Here is a 14,278-nt window from a genome sequence, read left to right as displayed (position 1 = left end):
ACAAAAGTAATGAACAATAATTTATATTGTGTTATTCACTTATTCACACTAATGTCATTAAATTTACTTTATTCCCTAAAGTCATTAAATTTACTATATTCTCTAAATTCATAAAAACTAAATTTACTAAATTTACCAAATTCACTAAATTTATTAAAGCATTCTCTCGAAATAACCAACAAAGATAATTTACGGAAAAAATTCTCCATTTTAATACGCAATTTTTTTCTTGACCCTTTTCATTTGTTTTCCCTTTTTCTGGCACTAGAACAAAATTTTTCTCCTTTCAAAAAGTAATTGTAAAAAAAATTACAATTTTTTATTACTCATGAATTTATTTTTCCCCTTCAAAAAAAAAAGGAGTAGACAGTTTATTAGCTTTTATTTTCCCGCTATCAACATTTTTTTCTCCCCTTTTTTACTTCATTGTCAATAAAAAACAGCGGAGGAAAAATTAATTTCTATTAAGCACGAAAAATAATTTTATAAATGTCCACAATTTTCGAAATTTGTATAAGAAATTATTTGCAAAATCAATGGGATAAAAACGAGAAAAATTATTTGCAAAATCAGTGGGTAAAAAAATTATTTGCAAAATCAATGGGTAAAAAAGTTATTTGCAAAATCAATAGGTAAAAAAATTATTTGCAAAATGAATAGGTAAAAAAATTATTTGCAAAATCAACGTAAAAACAAATACAGACCAAAATCAATAGGAAAAAAATTCAGATCAAAATCAATTAGAAAAAAAAGAGCAAAATTTGTTTGAAAAATTATTGAAAAAGAAAGATTACAATGATTTGTAAAAATTGTAAAAAAAAAACCAATTAGAATGGTTTTGTAAAATTGAAAAAAAGAACAATTAATCGTGTGTTGTAAAAAAAAACAAGTTTGAAAGAATCGTTCCACTTTAATCTGTACAATAAATGTTTGTATGGCGTATCCTCTTTTATTCCATTTTCCAAACAAGAGTTCGACCAACGTGAGGACAAACGATGCCCCGAAAGTAATAGTGCCACGCGACTAATTAGAACGAATTGACTACAACGTTCGAATTATTTTGAAAGGCAAATTCAAACCTCTTGTTTTCCTAAAATTCGACAAATTACCGGTTTTATTTAATCGCAATATCGCAAATAATTCATCCTTTTTATCCTCCCAAAAAAAAAAAAACTCTTTCTAAAATAAAATTTCAATCTTGAGTTACAAATTATTTAAAAAAAAAAAAGAAATTTTTAACACAAAGTTTCTTTTATTCCCTCGCGATTTTTCATTCTTTTGTTATTTCCTATTTTGTAAGCAAAAGGATTTTATAAAAAAAATTCTTTTTTCAAGTATATACTTTTTCATTCATATTCAAATGATTTCAGATTAATAACAAAACAAAAAAAAAAAAATGAAAAGAAAAAACAACAAATTAAAACTTTTCTGCGATAAATCCGATTTTTATTTTCAGAATCTCGTCTAGTTTTCAAGCCGAAAACTTTGTTTTTATATTGGATTAAAATCTGCATCGAGAGATATGCCACGAATGGAACTGGGAATTTTTCACTTTGGTCTTTGGCCATTGAATCGTGGCAGGAAACTTTTCTCTGTATTGTTATTAAATATTACAAGTTTTGAGAAACTTGTCGAGAATTATTTTACATAATAATATCAAATATTCAAATTTATTCTAATTAATTTCTTATTGTTTGCTATTCCAATGGGTTTTATAATATTAACTGTTTTAGATTTAATATTTTAATACCTATGCTTAATTAATTTTTTTAATTAATTTTATTTAAATTTATACTGCAAATGAATTAGTAAATAAATAAAAAAATAAGTAAAATAATTAGTAAAAAAGTAAAAAAAGTAATTAAATAAGTAAATAAAGACTTTTATTCACTGCATAGAAAATTAAAAAAATGTTTTGTAATTTACCCAATCGAATAACCCCAACAAAAAAAATGTCCAAATATTATTTTTCTTTTTGAGTAAATTTTTTTTTTCAATTTCCCCTCCCCTTAAATAAAACGTGTTGAATTCATGAAACGGCTTATATGAGACAGTTTTCACTATATTGTGAATATAAATACCGAAAGAAAGAGTTTGAAATTTAAATCTAGAAAAGTATGAATTTATAATGAAGAAGAAAAAAAAAATTGTTGAGGTTTGGTGAACGTGGATCATCCGCACGCCAGCGAGCATTGCGGTCGCGGATATACGCTATTCTTTGTCCTCAAATAAAAGCAAGGCTTTCTTTTTTTTTTCTTTTTTTTTTGCATTAAAACCAGCAAACGCAGGCATCTTTGAAGAAAAGTAGTCGATTAAAATTCAACTAGACTATCTCGTTGTCTTTCAAAACGAAAAAAATAAATTATCATAGACTGTACTTGAGGAATACGAAATTCTCATTTCAAAACGATTTAAGTATAAAAACTATTCCAATTATTTCGAACTCAATGCTTTAAATTAAAATGAAAAAAAATATTTTTTTCTTCGAAAATTGGAAATAAATTAATAACTTATATGATGAGAATGTAAAAATATAAAATATTAAAATAATAGTTAATTGATGATAAAATTACAATTTTACTACTAAAATTATTAATTATTAATTATTATTATCATTTGATAATAAAATAAAAAAATGAAAACTATTTTTTGATTATATTCTGCAACTTGTAATAAATAAATAAATAAATAAATAAATAGATTAATTAATAAAATAATAATAATATCTAATAAATGAATAAAATTGAATTTAAACTGATTATTTATAAATAAACTTATGTGTGATTTAATTGTTTTGTTTTAGAAATTATGTGTCTTCCAAAAGAGCCTCGAAGATCTTTCGTCTCGGATGGCTGGAGCGGAAGCAATTCAAAGCGGCTGGCAAATACCGAACGATGCACCAGAAGCGTCGGAAATGTTAGAAAATTTACAAAAGTTTGGAGAACGTTTAGGTCCCATTCAAAGGAACATTGAAGACGCCAACGATCAAGCGAGTCTTTTTGCATCAAGCAGCGTTATTGTCTCACACGCTCTCTTAGCAAAACTTGAAGATCTTAATACGAGGTACGTTTCTCTTATCAAAACTTTTGTCTCTCAAAGAGAATACAAAAAAAAAAGAAAAATAGAAAAATATTACAATTTCACTAAATTGCATTTTATTTTTTTTCAGACTTTTTCAATTTTTCCACTCACAAAATGATAGAAATAGAAGTCAAGAAGAGAGTTTTTTTTTTATCTCTCCCTCCCTTTTTACAAAATCAAATTTCAACTAAAGCTTTAACACCCACGGACCCAATTTGAAACTTGAGAATTTTTTCGCTTTTGAGAAAACTTTAAGAGTTTCGTTAAATTTTCAAGCAAGTCGCAACAAGGTTTAAAGCGCAAAAACTTTCTCTCAACTTCTTTTCCAAGTTTTACGAGTGTGGATTTGGAAATATATTTTTTCATTCGGAAAATCAAAAATTCAAAGTCGAAAAAATATAATTTGTTTCTAGAAAATTAAAGTTTATTTCGATTCAGAAAATGAAAAATCAAAAAATATTTTCATTTATTTATTTAAATATCTATGTTTTTCTATTAAACTTACTTTTTTTCATTGAAAAATATTTCAATTTTTTAGAATTAAAAATATTTCGAATAATAAATTTTTATTTTATGAATTAAAACATATTTTGATTTTTAGACACAAAAAAAATTACGAATATTTTGATTACGAATTTTTAATTTTCTAAATCAAAATATATTTCGATTTTTAGAATCAAAGATTTTTTATTATGAATTTTTAATTTTCTGAATCAAAATATATTTTGCTTTTTAGAATCAAAGTCAAAAAATATTTTTATTCAGTAAATAAAAAATAAAAAATCAAAAAAATTTTTCCTTTATTTATTAGTTATATTCTTTTTTCTATTACTCTTTTTTTCATTTGAAAAATATTCAAATTTTTAGAATAAAACTATTTTTTGATTTTTTAGAATTAAAAATTGAATAATTTTTCAATTAAAAAAAGTGTATTAATAAAACGTATATTTAAATACATAAATAATTAAAAAAAACTTTTCGATTTTGAATTTTTTATTTTCTGAATAAAAATTATATTTTTTTTTTTAATTTTCAGAATCAAAATATTTATTGATTTAAAATTTTTTATTTTCCGAATCATAATATTTTATAAAATTGGAATATTTTTCAATTAAAAAAAAGAGAGTGTAATAAAAAAACTATATATAAATAAAAAATCGAATATATTTTTTGATTTTTAATTTTTTACTTTCTGAATCAAAATCAAAAAATATTTTGTTTAATAGAAAATAAAATATTCAAAATAAAAAAATATTTTCGATTATTTATTTTATGGACAATTTTGTAGAATCAAATTATTTTTTATTTTAAATTGTTTATTTTCTGTGAAACAAAATATTTTTTGATTTTTTTTTTAAATTAAAATCAAATAGTATTTTGTTTTAGAAAATAAAAAAATCAAATTAAACTTTAAAGGAATATTTTTATTCTAAAAAATTAGAATATTTTTCAATTGTAAAAAAAGTGAAAGAGAAAAACGTAAATAAATAAAAGAATTAGTAAAAATAGAAATTAAAAAATTGAAAATAAAAATAAAAAATTGTAATAGTAGAAAATTAGTAAATAAAACAAATAGAAAGCGTAATAAAAGAAAATTTAATAAAATGAAAAAGTGAATAAATATTTTCGTGTTTAATCAATTTTTTCTTATTTTCCTTTTTTTGTTTTGTTTTTAGATGGAAAGTTTTGCAAGTTGCAGTCGACGAACGTTATAAACTGTTAAGCGGATTTGGAAAGGATGGCAGCACTCCGGGTAGTCAGGCTTTCCTCGCAAGTAGCGTAGAACCACCGTGGGAAAGAGCCCTTACTCCCGCCAAAGTGCCTTATTATATCAAGTAATTAAATTTTTATAATCACTTCTTCATATTTCCAAGACCTATCGGAACAAGAATTTCATTAATCCTCCGATAATTTAAGTTTCAAGTAATATGCCATTATAGAATGACAAAAAGGTGAAAAATCCTTTAGAAAATTTTTAAATATCCCCCTTTTCATTTAATTTACAATAAGTATGACGTGAAAAAAAAATTCCCTCTCTAACAAAATTAAAATTTAACTACTATTATTATTTTTCATCCCAACTTCTCATATAGAATCTTTAGAAAATTGCATAAGAATAATTATTAAAAATTTAATTAAATTTTGTATTATTCTTTAATTTTTAATTTCACAACTCAAATAAGTAAATTTGAGATTTTTCCTAAAAATTTCCCTTCATTTTGACAATTGGAAAATACATATTATTGATTTCCTGGACGATAAAGAATATTAATTTTTAGCAAACAATCTATTTTTAGCCGTCTATATTTACAAAAAGTAAATTGTATTTTTCGCCAAAATAAATGTGAATATTGATTTGATAAATTGAATTCGGGGGAAAAAAAAAGAAAGAATTGATTTACTGGAGATTAAACCCATGAATATGCAAAATATCCGTATTTTCAATAGCAATATTTTAATCACATTTTGTGTTTCAATTTTGTCGATGTGAGAAATATACGAGTATATTAAATTAAATATTATTTTTCAGCCATCAATTGGAAACGACGCACTGGGACCATCCGAAAATGATCGAATTGATGACTTCGCTCTCAGATCTCAATGAAGTTCGTTTCTCCGCCTATAGAACTGCAATGAAATTGCGCACCGTGCAAAAACGATTATGCCGTAAGATAATTATTTATTTTCAAATTAAGAAAAAATTTGATTTCAATTTTATTTTTTTACTAGTATCAGGCCTTGGAAAATAATGGAAAAAAAATCAAAATCTATTATCCGAGGCCTGAACAATTTAAAAAAAATGGTTTTCCTTTCTTTTTTGGTACGAAAGTACAAAAATGAATTGCAATGAATTTTTTCGATTCTTTGTTTTTTTATTAAAGTAAAAAAATGAATCGAAATAAATTTTTCGTTTCCTTTGCTACAAAATTGATTATAAATTATAATATGTAATAATTTTAATTGATAAATTACTTTTTTTCATAAAGTGGACATGCTGAGCCTCTCAAATGCACTTGAGCAATTTGATTCACATGGATTGAGAGCCCAAAACGATAAACTCATCGATATACCAGACATGGTTACTGTTTTGACTTCCTTGTACGAAATAATTGCAGCGGATAATCCCACGCAAGTTTTAGTGCCACTTTGTATAGATCTTGCCATCAATTGGCTTCTCAATGTTTACGACAGGTAATGGGATTTCATTTCTTAAGTCACTGAATTAATTGTCTAATCTAAACTGAATTAAAATTTGTTATTTTTTTATTTTCCATGTATTTGAAGATTTATTTTTCATTTTAATAAATTACCAGAATTTGCTAAAGAAAATAAAAAAAGCAACATACTTTCTTTTTAGGGAGTTCTTTCTTGCAGAAAGAGAAATTTATAAATAACTTGTTTTTATTTCTAGCCAACGAACTGGACAAATTCGTGTCTTATCATTCAAAGTTGGACTCGTTTTGTTGTGTAAAGGACATTTAGAAGAGAAATATAGATGTAAGTACGAAATAAAAATCCATTGTTTATAGAAAATTTGAAAATATTTTGATATTTTCATTTTTTAGTAAATTTTATTATTATAAATCATAATTACTTTCATTATTATTTATTATAATAATAAATAATCTTTCACTATTATAATAATTGTGATTTATGTAATAATAATTTATTATGATGACATAAATGTTTTGAATTTGTATTTTTTTGCTTGATCAATTGGAATTGAATTTGAATTAAAGTTTTAAAAACAATTGTTACAGATCTATTCCGTTTGATTGCGGACACAAATAGGCTAGTGGATCAAAGAAAATTGGGATTACTTTTGCATGATTGCATTCAAGTGCCAAGGCAACTGGGCGAAGTTGCAGCGTTTGGGGGATCCAACATTGAGCCAAGTGTTCGCAGTTGTTTCGAGAAAGCGGGCAAGGATAAAAATGAAATTGAGGCTGTGCACTTTTTAAGTTGGCTGCAACAGGAGCCACAAAGTATGGTTTGGCTTCCAGTACTTCATCGCTTGTCAGCGGCAGAAACGGCCAAACATCAAGCGAAATGCAACATCTGCAAGGAATATCCCATCATTGGTTTCAGGTAACACCCGAATTTATTCTATTTAAAAATATTTTATCTAAAACGCATTGTTTCCTAATTTTTTTTTTTTTTATAATTTTCCCCTTTTAATGTTTAATTAAACGAAATTGTTTTCAATTAAAAAACATAATTTATAAATTTAATTTGACTAACAATGATAAATTAAATACCGCGTTTTGCGCGCATAAAAATTGCTAGTAAAAAAATATTAGGGCTCACTACAAAAAAATGTTGACTCAATGTTATAATGGTTATAATTTTCTAATTCGTAAATAACTTTTTCAGATATCGATGCTTAAAGTGTTTCAATTTCGACATGTGTCAAACGTGTTTCTTCTCTGGACGAAAGGCGAAAAATCACAAATTAACACATCCAATGCAAGAATACTGTACAGCGGTGAGATTAGAATCTAGATTTTATTTTTTTCTTAAGTTTCATTTATTTTTAATAATGAATTTTTATCTTAATTATTATTGTATAAATCTTTATACATTTTTCGTTCCATTCGATTCGTTATTAAATCGAATTAATAAAAGAAAAAGGACAGTCTCAGGAAAATAAAAGTGATTTGTATTTTCAGACAACCTCCGGAGAGGACGTGAGAGATTTTACAAGAGCATTGCGCAACAAGTTCAAATCGAAACGATACTTCAAGAAACATCCGAGAGTTGGTTATTTGCCAGTTCAAACTGTATTGGAGGGCGATGCATTGGAGAGTCCAGCGCCATCGCCACAGCACAGTTCATTGAGTCAGGATATGCATTCACGATTAGAAATGTATGCATCGCGATTGGCTGAAGTTGAATTATCGCGAACGCGAAGTAATTCAACGCCCGACAGTGATGACGAGCATCAATTGATTGCCCATTATTGTCACAGTCTTAATGGTGGCGATAATGTCAATGTACCGCGAAGTCCCGTACAGGTGATGGCGGCAATTGACGCCGAGCAAAGAGAGGAACTCGAGGCAATGATTCGCGAATTGGAAGAGGAGAATGCAACATTACAAGCGGAATATGAGAGGTTGCGCTCCAAGCAAACGCCAGGCTCAACACCCGAGGACGGACACGGAAGACAACCCGACTGTGATATGATTGCCGAGGCGAAATTATTGCGACAACATAAGGGACGTTTAGAGGCGAGGATGCAAATTCTTGAGGATCACAATCGGCAACTGGAGGCACAACTTCAGAGACTGAGACAGCTATTGGATGAGGTATTTTATTAATAGTCACAACGAATTTTTTTTCTTTTGGAAATATTAAAATGTGATCCGTTACGAAGAATATTCGAGGAAAAAATTGTAGTTTACGCTTGTTACCTTTAAGGTGAAAATGCATAAAGAGAATTAACTCTCAATGCAAAACAATGATGTTTAAGTCTTCACTAAATTGCATTTACATTACGATATCCAATAAAAATTTATTTCCAATTTTACAAAATAAAAAATCTATTACTCAAGGAAAATTAAATATTAATATTGAACTATCAGAGTTCAACTACAAGAATTGAATTATTTAAATAGAATAATTTTTGTAAATTTTTAAAATAATGCATTTTCAAAAATACAATTATATTTATAGATAATTTTTAAAGATGAAGAAAAAATCTTTAAAATACAATATTTTACAAAATTTCCAATTGTTTCAATTTTTTAAAATTATTTTCGGAAATTCAACTATTTTCAAAAAAAATTTAATTACAATTTTTCAAAAGACTAATTTTTTCCCATAATTTATAAATCAAATTACATTCAAAACTTGACTGATTTTTGTTAAATAAATATTGAAATACTTATTTTTATTTATTTTTCCACAGGAATTAAAATTTTCAATAATTTCAATATAATAAACCTTTTGAAATTTAATTATTTAAAAAAAAATACAACTGCCATTTTTCTAAATTTAAATAATTTTTTTTAGAATTTAAAAAAAAATTATTCAAAACTTTAAAGTTTGTAGAAAAATGATAAATTAATAATTTTTAAAAAAATTGTATTTTATTATATTTTTACAACAATTAAAATTTTCAAAGATTTCAATTACAAAACATTTTGAAATTAAACTCTTTTTAAAAATAACAACTGTTTTAAGTTTTTAATTATGGTATTTATTAAATTCAAATTACATATAGAAATTAAAAAATAAGTTTAATATTAATTTAAAACAAATTTCAAACAAATTTGTTCAAATAATTTTTGAATTTTTGCTAAAAATTTTATTAAAATTTTTAAAAATAATTCCTATGAAGAATTTTATTATTTATGAAAATAATTTAATTTTTTCTAAAAATTTGTATTAAGGTTTTTAAAAATTATTGAATTCCTACGAAGAATTTTATTATTTATAAAATTAATTGAATTTTTGCGAAAAAAATTAATAAAGTTTTTAAAAATAATTGAATTCCTACGAAGAATTTTATTTTTATTGAAAATAATTGAATTCCTGCGAAGGACTTTGTGTTTATGAAAATAATCGAATTTTTGTCAAAAATGTTATTAAAATTTTTGAAAGTAATTAAATTTTCTTTAGAGACATGTTATTAAAATTTAAAATAGTAATTGAATTTTTGGAAAAATTTTATTAAAGTTTTTAAACATGATTGAATTTCTACGAAGAATTTTATTTTTATTGAAAATATTTTATTGAATATTTTCAATTCATTATTCATTATTCAATTTTATTGAAAATTGAATTCCTGCGAAGGATTTTGTATTTATGAAAATAATTACTCTAATTTTTGAGAAAAATGTTATTAAAATTGCATAAAAATAATTGAATTTCTACGAAGAATTTTATTATTTATGAAAGTAAGTGAATTCCTGTGAAGAATTTTATTATTTATAGAAATAATTGATTTGCTGTGAAGAATTTTATTATTTATGAAAATAATTGGATTTCTCAAAAACATTTTACTAAGGTTTTTAAAAAGAATTGAATTTTTGGAAAAAAAATTTTATTAAAATTTTTAAAAATAATTGAATTCCTCCGGAAGAATTTTATTATTTCTAGCAATAATTTAATTTCCACGAAGAGTTCTGTAATTTTTTGCTTCTTACGACGCGTATTCTTCGTAGCGTATTACAAAAAAATATAGAATTTATTTTAATAAAAATATAGAATGAATATATATTTAAAAAATATATAGATATTTATTTAGAAAATCATTAAAACTAATGTAATTAAATGAAATTATATTTAAGTGAATTAAATTTAATGTCAATTTATGTATGTCAATTTCATGTGAATTAATTAAGATTTTTGTTTATTTAGCCGAATGCCTCGTCACCATCAAAGACCGGCACATTGCAAACTCGGAGTGTGACTGCTTCGCAATTAGCCACTGACTCTCCGGCTAAAATAAATGGTCATTACCACGATTCGCCAGGTAATAAATATTATTACAATTAACGAATTTAACATACATGTGGAAGTCCAATTAACAATTGTAGTGTTATTCCAAGGATATTTTTTTTAACCAAAAACTAAATTTTTATTTTGCTTTTCGTTCATTTTGTTCCATTTTTATTCTTACGAAAAGTTGACTTACCTATAAATAATGGGAATCATTTCTATTAAAAAAAATTTATATTTATCTAAAAAAATAATTGTATATGAATTAAAATAATTTGTACACAAATATTTATTTTGATAATTATTATTATAATTATTAATTAATTATTTATTAGTATTTAATTTTTTTTTTTTTTTACTTTAATTTTAAATATTTATCTCAAAATTTTTATTTTATTTACAATTATTTATTTTGAAAATTATTATTGATTATTTATTATTATTTAATTATTTACTTTTTTTCTTTCTTTTGCTTTATTTTAAAATAGTCTAAATTTTTTAATTTTCCAATAAAAAATAAAAGGCATTAGGCTTTTATTTCCAATTTCTGTTGAAAAATTCTGAATCGACGGCATTTGGTTTAATAATCGGGGATTTTTATATATTTATTTTTTTCTTTTTTAAACACATAACAATAATTGTATCGGTGATTATAATTTTGACGAGAATGGCTTGAGCTTGTAATATAAACGCTATTTGCGTATATGTGGGCTTAGGAGGTGGAGGTTCAGGCGAAGGCAGAATAAGCAGCTTAGAAAGGCCGCCACCGCCACCACATTCTCACAGTGTTTCCCATAATGTGGGTAATCTCTTGCATATGGCAGGTTCGTTTTTTATAATTCATGTTTCTCGTTTATTACTAGCAAACTAAAAGCCTTTTTAACCCATTTACTAATACTTTTTGTTTCGCTTCCCTTTTAATGCCTACCAACAGCATGGATGTGAGAGGTAATTTTAAAGCCGCCATTCTTCATTTACTAATAAATAAACAAACATTTATAAATTATAATTTTAATGACAATTATAAGCTAATTGAAAAAACAACTAAACGCTTAGAAAATGTAAATTTTGTAATCAAATTTACTCTAATAAAAAATCTATAGCAAAAAGCATAAAAGTATAAAAAGAAGAAAAAGTCTATACATGCTTCGCAGTTCGCATTTGATAATTAATTTTAAAAAAGTAGCTTTAAGACAGAAAAAAGTAGTAAAAAAATATCCAAATAGTAGAAAATCGTGAAAAAAGTAGTAAATAATAGGTTTTAGTAGATGAGTGCGAAGCCTGTCTATAAAAAATGTTCTAAAATCAAAAGTATGAAAAATAGACACTTTTAAAAAAAGAGAATTGAATTTAAAAAATCGGATAATAAATTTTAATTACATTTACAAATTTTAAAGAAATTCTTTTTCTTATTTCAGGAGACTTGGGTAAAGCAGTCGGTGAATTGGTAACTGTAATGACTGAGGATTCAACGAAGACAAATGAACAGAGAGCACCTCCTCCAGCTTTTAAATAATTCCGTAAAATGCGAGAAAGGCCTCTTTTAATAAATGCTTCGATGATAACAAGAAAAAAAAATATATTGTCTTATACTTAGTAAACAAGTATATCGTTTTGTAATCGTTTCCGATGACCAAGAAAAAGTCTGGCTCTAACGCATATCAAAGAACAAAAAAAAAAGTTTTTTCATGGCTGTAACAAAAATGAATTGCGTAATGGGAATAGAAAAAGCGCAAATTGTTCAGGGGACTTAACCATCGGGGTTTTGGGTATTTTATAAGTTTTTTGATATACGCCACTGTATAGCTGAATTATAAAAAAAAAAAAATTATATAGTGACAGTTACAATTCTTGGCTTTTGGCAGTCCCTTGAAAGGAACTATAAACATTTGACTTACCATATCATGATTCTTAAATTCTTACAAAGAATCAATTGTTATGCTTGCTAGCTAAATTACATAAAAAAAGATTAAAACCAAAAAAAATTGGTTATAAATATATATTTAAAACAATATTACAAAAAAAAATTGCATGCAAAGCAAATGTGTCGAATCGCATACTCTATAGATCGTAGACTTGTATTTAAAAAAAGGAAAAAAAACAATATGCCCGTTATGTTTACACTGCCACCAATTTTTTCTCAGTTGCAACATCTTGTATCCATATCAATAATTCTTCCCAAACAAGGAATGCAAATGGAAAAAAAATGTGGTTTTTAATAATATATCTTTGAAAAATTTTCAAAACTTTATTGGGCAATCACTTTGAGTCTACGTTGTCATCATTGAGAGGCAAAACACTTTTTTTATTCGAAACTATAGTTGAAAAAAAAATCGAAACAACAAATGATTGTTACGAGATCCAAGATTATTTTTTATCCAATGACCAGATACTTTTTATACATTTTGTATGGAGACGTGTGAGGCGATTACTTTTTTATTTTCAATCTCCCAAACGTTACTTATATTTAAAGATATATTGATAATTATTACTTAAAAAAAATTACCAACTGTAGACTGTATTCTGATATCCTGTAATAAAGTTGTCTAGAAAATAAATACATCTTCCTTCTACTGCGTTACCATACTCATTGTCTCTGATTTTCTTTTCAATTCAATTCCACTTTTTTTACACATAATAAACTTTTATTAATTTTTATTTATTTTATTTAATTTAATGTTTGAAAAGAATTTTATTAAAATTTTTATTGAAAATAATTGAATTGTTCTAGATAATTTCATTAAAATTTTTGAAAATAATTGAATTCCTTTCGAGAATGTTCATTAAAATCGTATTAAAATAAAAGATAATTCTTTAGAGAAATTCTATTAAAATTAATTAATTAATCAATTTTTTAAAGAATTGGATTCTTTTCAGAAATTTTATTATTTAAAAAAATCAATTGAATTCTTACGCTCAATTTCGATAAAATTTTTAAAAATACTTAAATTTTATTCTTTCTAGGAATTTAATTAAAATTGTACCTGAAAATAATTGAATTCTTTAAAGAAATTTTTCTATAAAGGTATTAAAAAGAATTAATTGCATTCTAGTAAAAAATTTTATTATCAATTAAAATAATTGAATTGTTACCAAGAATTTTAATAAAATTTTTTGAAAATAATTGAATTCGGTTTCGAGGAATTTAATTAAAATTTTTGAAAATAAATTCTATCGATAAATTTAATCCAAAATCACAGTTGTAGTAAAAATAATTGAATTCTTTAAATGAATTTTATTAAATTTGTATTCAGAATTCAATATTCAATAATTTTCCAAAATTTTAATTGAAATTCATTTCTAAATCAATTCTTATTAGAAAATTCTTCGACAATTCAATTATTTAAATACAAAAATATAAATTTGTAAAATAATTGATTATTTCTAAAATTGAATTCTTATGAAGAATTTTATTAAAATTTTTGAAAATAATTGAATTCCAACCAAAAATTTTGTTATTTATGAAAATAATTGAATTCTTGCAAAGAAATTTATAAAATCTTTTAAAAATAATTGAAAATTTTATATAAATATTACAATTCCATTAAAAATAATTAATTGAATTCCTTCGAAAATTTATTTATAACAATAATTGAATTCTTAGAAAAAATTTTGAAGTAATTGAATTCGTTTTTCGAAAAATTTAATTAATATTGAATTGAAAATAATTGAATTCTTATAATGAATTTTTTCAAAATTTTTTTAAAAGAATTTTATTAAAATTTGTAAAAGTAATTGTTTTCTTTAAAAAAGT

General features: G+C 24.2%; 1 protein-coding gene across 8 annotated transcripts in view; it reads left to right on the top strand.

The window, feature by feature from the left end:
• Window positions 1-13,110, top strand: part of LOC122499558 (dystrophin, isoforms A/C/F/G/H-like) — a 557,697-nt gene extending 544,587 nt beyond the window's left edge. For 6 of the 8 annotated variants that reach the window (XM_043607986.1, XM_043607985.1, XM_043607987.1 and 3 more), the window contains 11 exons: window positions 2,804-3,063; window positions 4,758-4,916; window positions 5,612-5,748; window positions 6,069-6,273; window positions 6,494-6,579; window positions 6,843-7,170; window positions 7,456-7,567; window positions 7,752-8,387; window positions 10,444-10,558; window positions 11,241-11,348; window positions 11,943-13,110. In XM_043607986.1, coding sequence (XP_043463921.1) covers window positions 2,804-3,063; window positions 4,758-4,916; window positions 5,612-5,748; window positions 6,069-6,273; window positions 6,494-6,579; window positions 6,843-7,170; window positions 7,456-7,567; window positions 7,752-8,387; window positions 10,444-10,558; window positions 11,241-11,348; window positions 11,943-12,040 — 2,244 coding nt within the window. In that variant the 3' untranslated portion in view covers window positions 12,041-13,110. Of the gene's footprint in view, window positions 1-2,803; window positions 3,064-4,757; window positions 4,917-5,611; window positions 5,749-6,068; window positions 6,274-6,493; window positions 6,580-6,842; window positions 7,171-7,455; window positions 7,568-7,751; window positions 8,388-10,443; window positions 10,559-11,240; window positions 11,349-11,458; window positions 11,473-11,942 lie in introns of all 8 variants that reach the window. The other 2 variants (XM_043607988.1, XM_043607989.1) reach the window with 2 other exon arrangements.
• Window positions 13,111-14,278: the final 1,168 nt, after the last annotated feature.

This window comes from Leptopilina heterotoma, unplaced genomic scaffold, assembly GCF_015476425.1.
Source record: "Leptopilina heterotoma isolate Lh14 unplaced genomic scaffold, ASM1547642v1 Lhet_169, whole genome shotgun sequence".
NCBI lineage: Eukaryota > Metazoa > Arthropoda > Insecta > Hymenoptera > Figitidae > Leptopilina > Leptopilina heterotoma.
The sequence above is the reverse complement of the archived record's forward strand: the minus strand, read 5'-3'. Positions and strand labels throughout refer to the sequence as shown.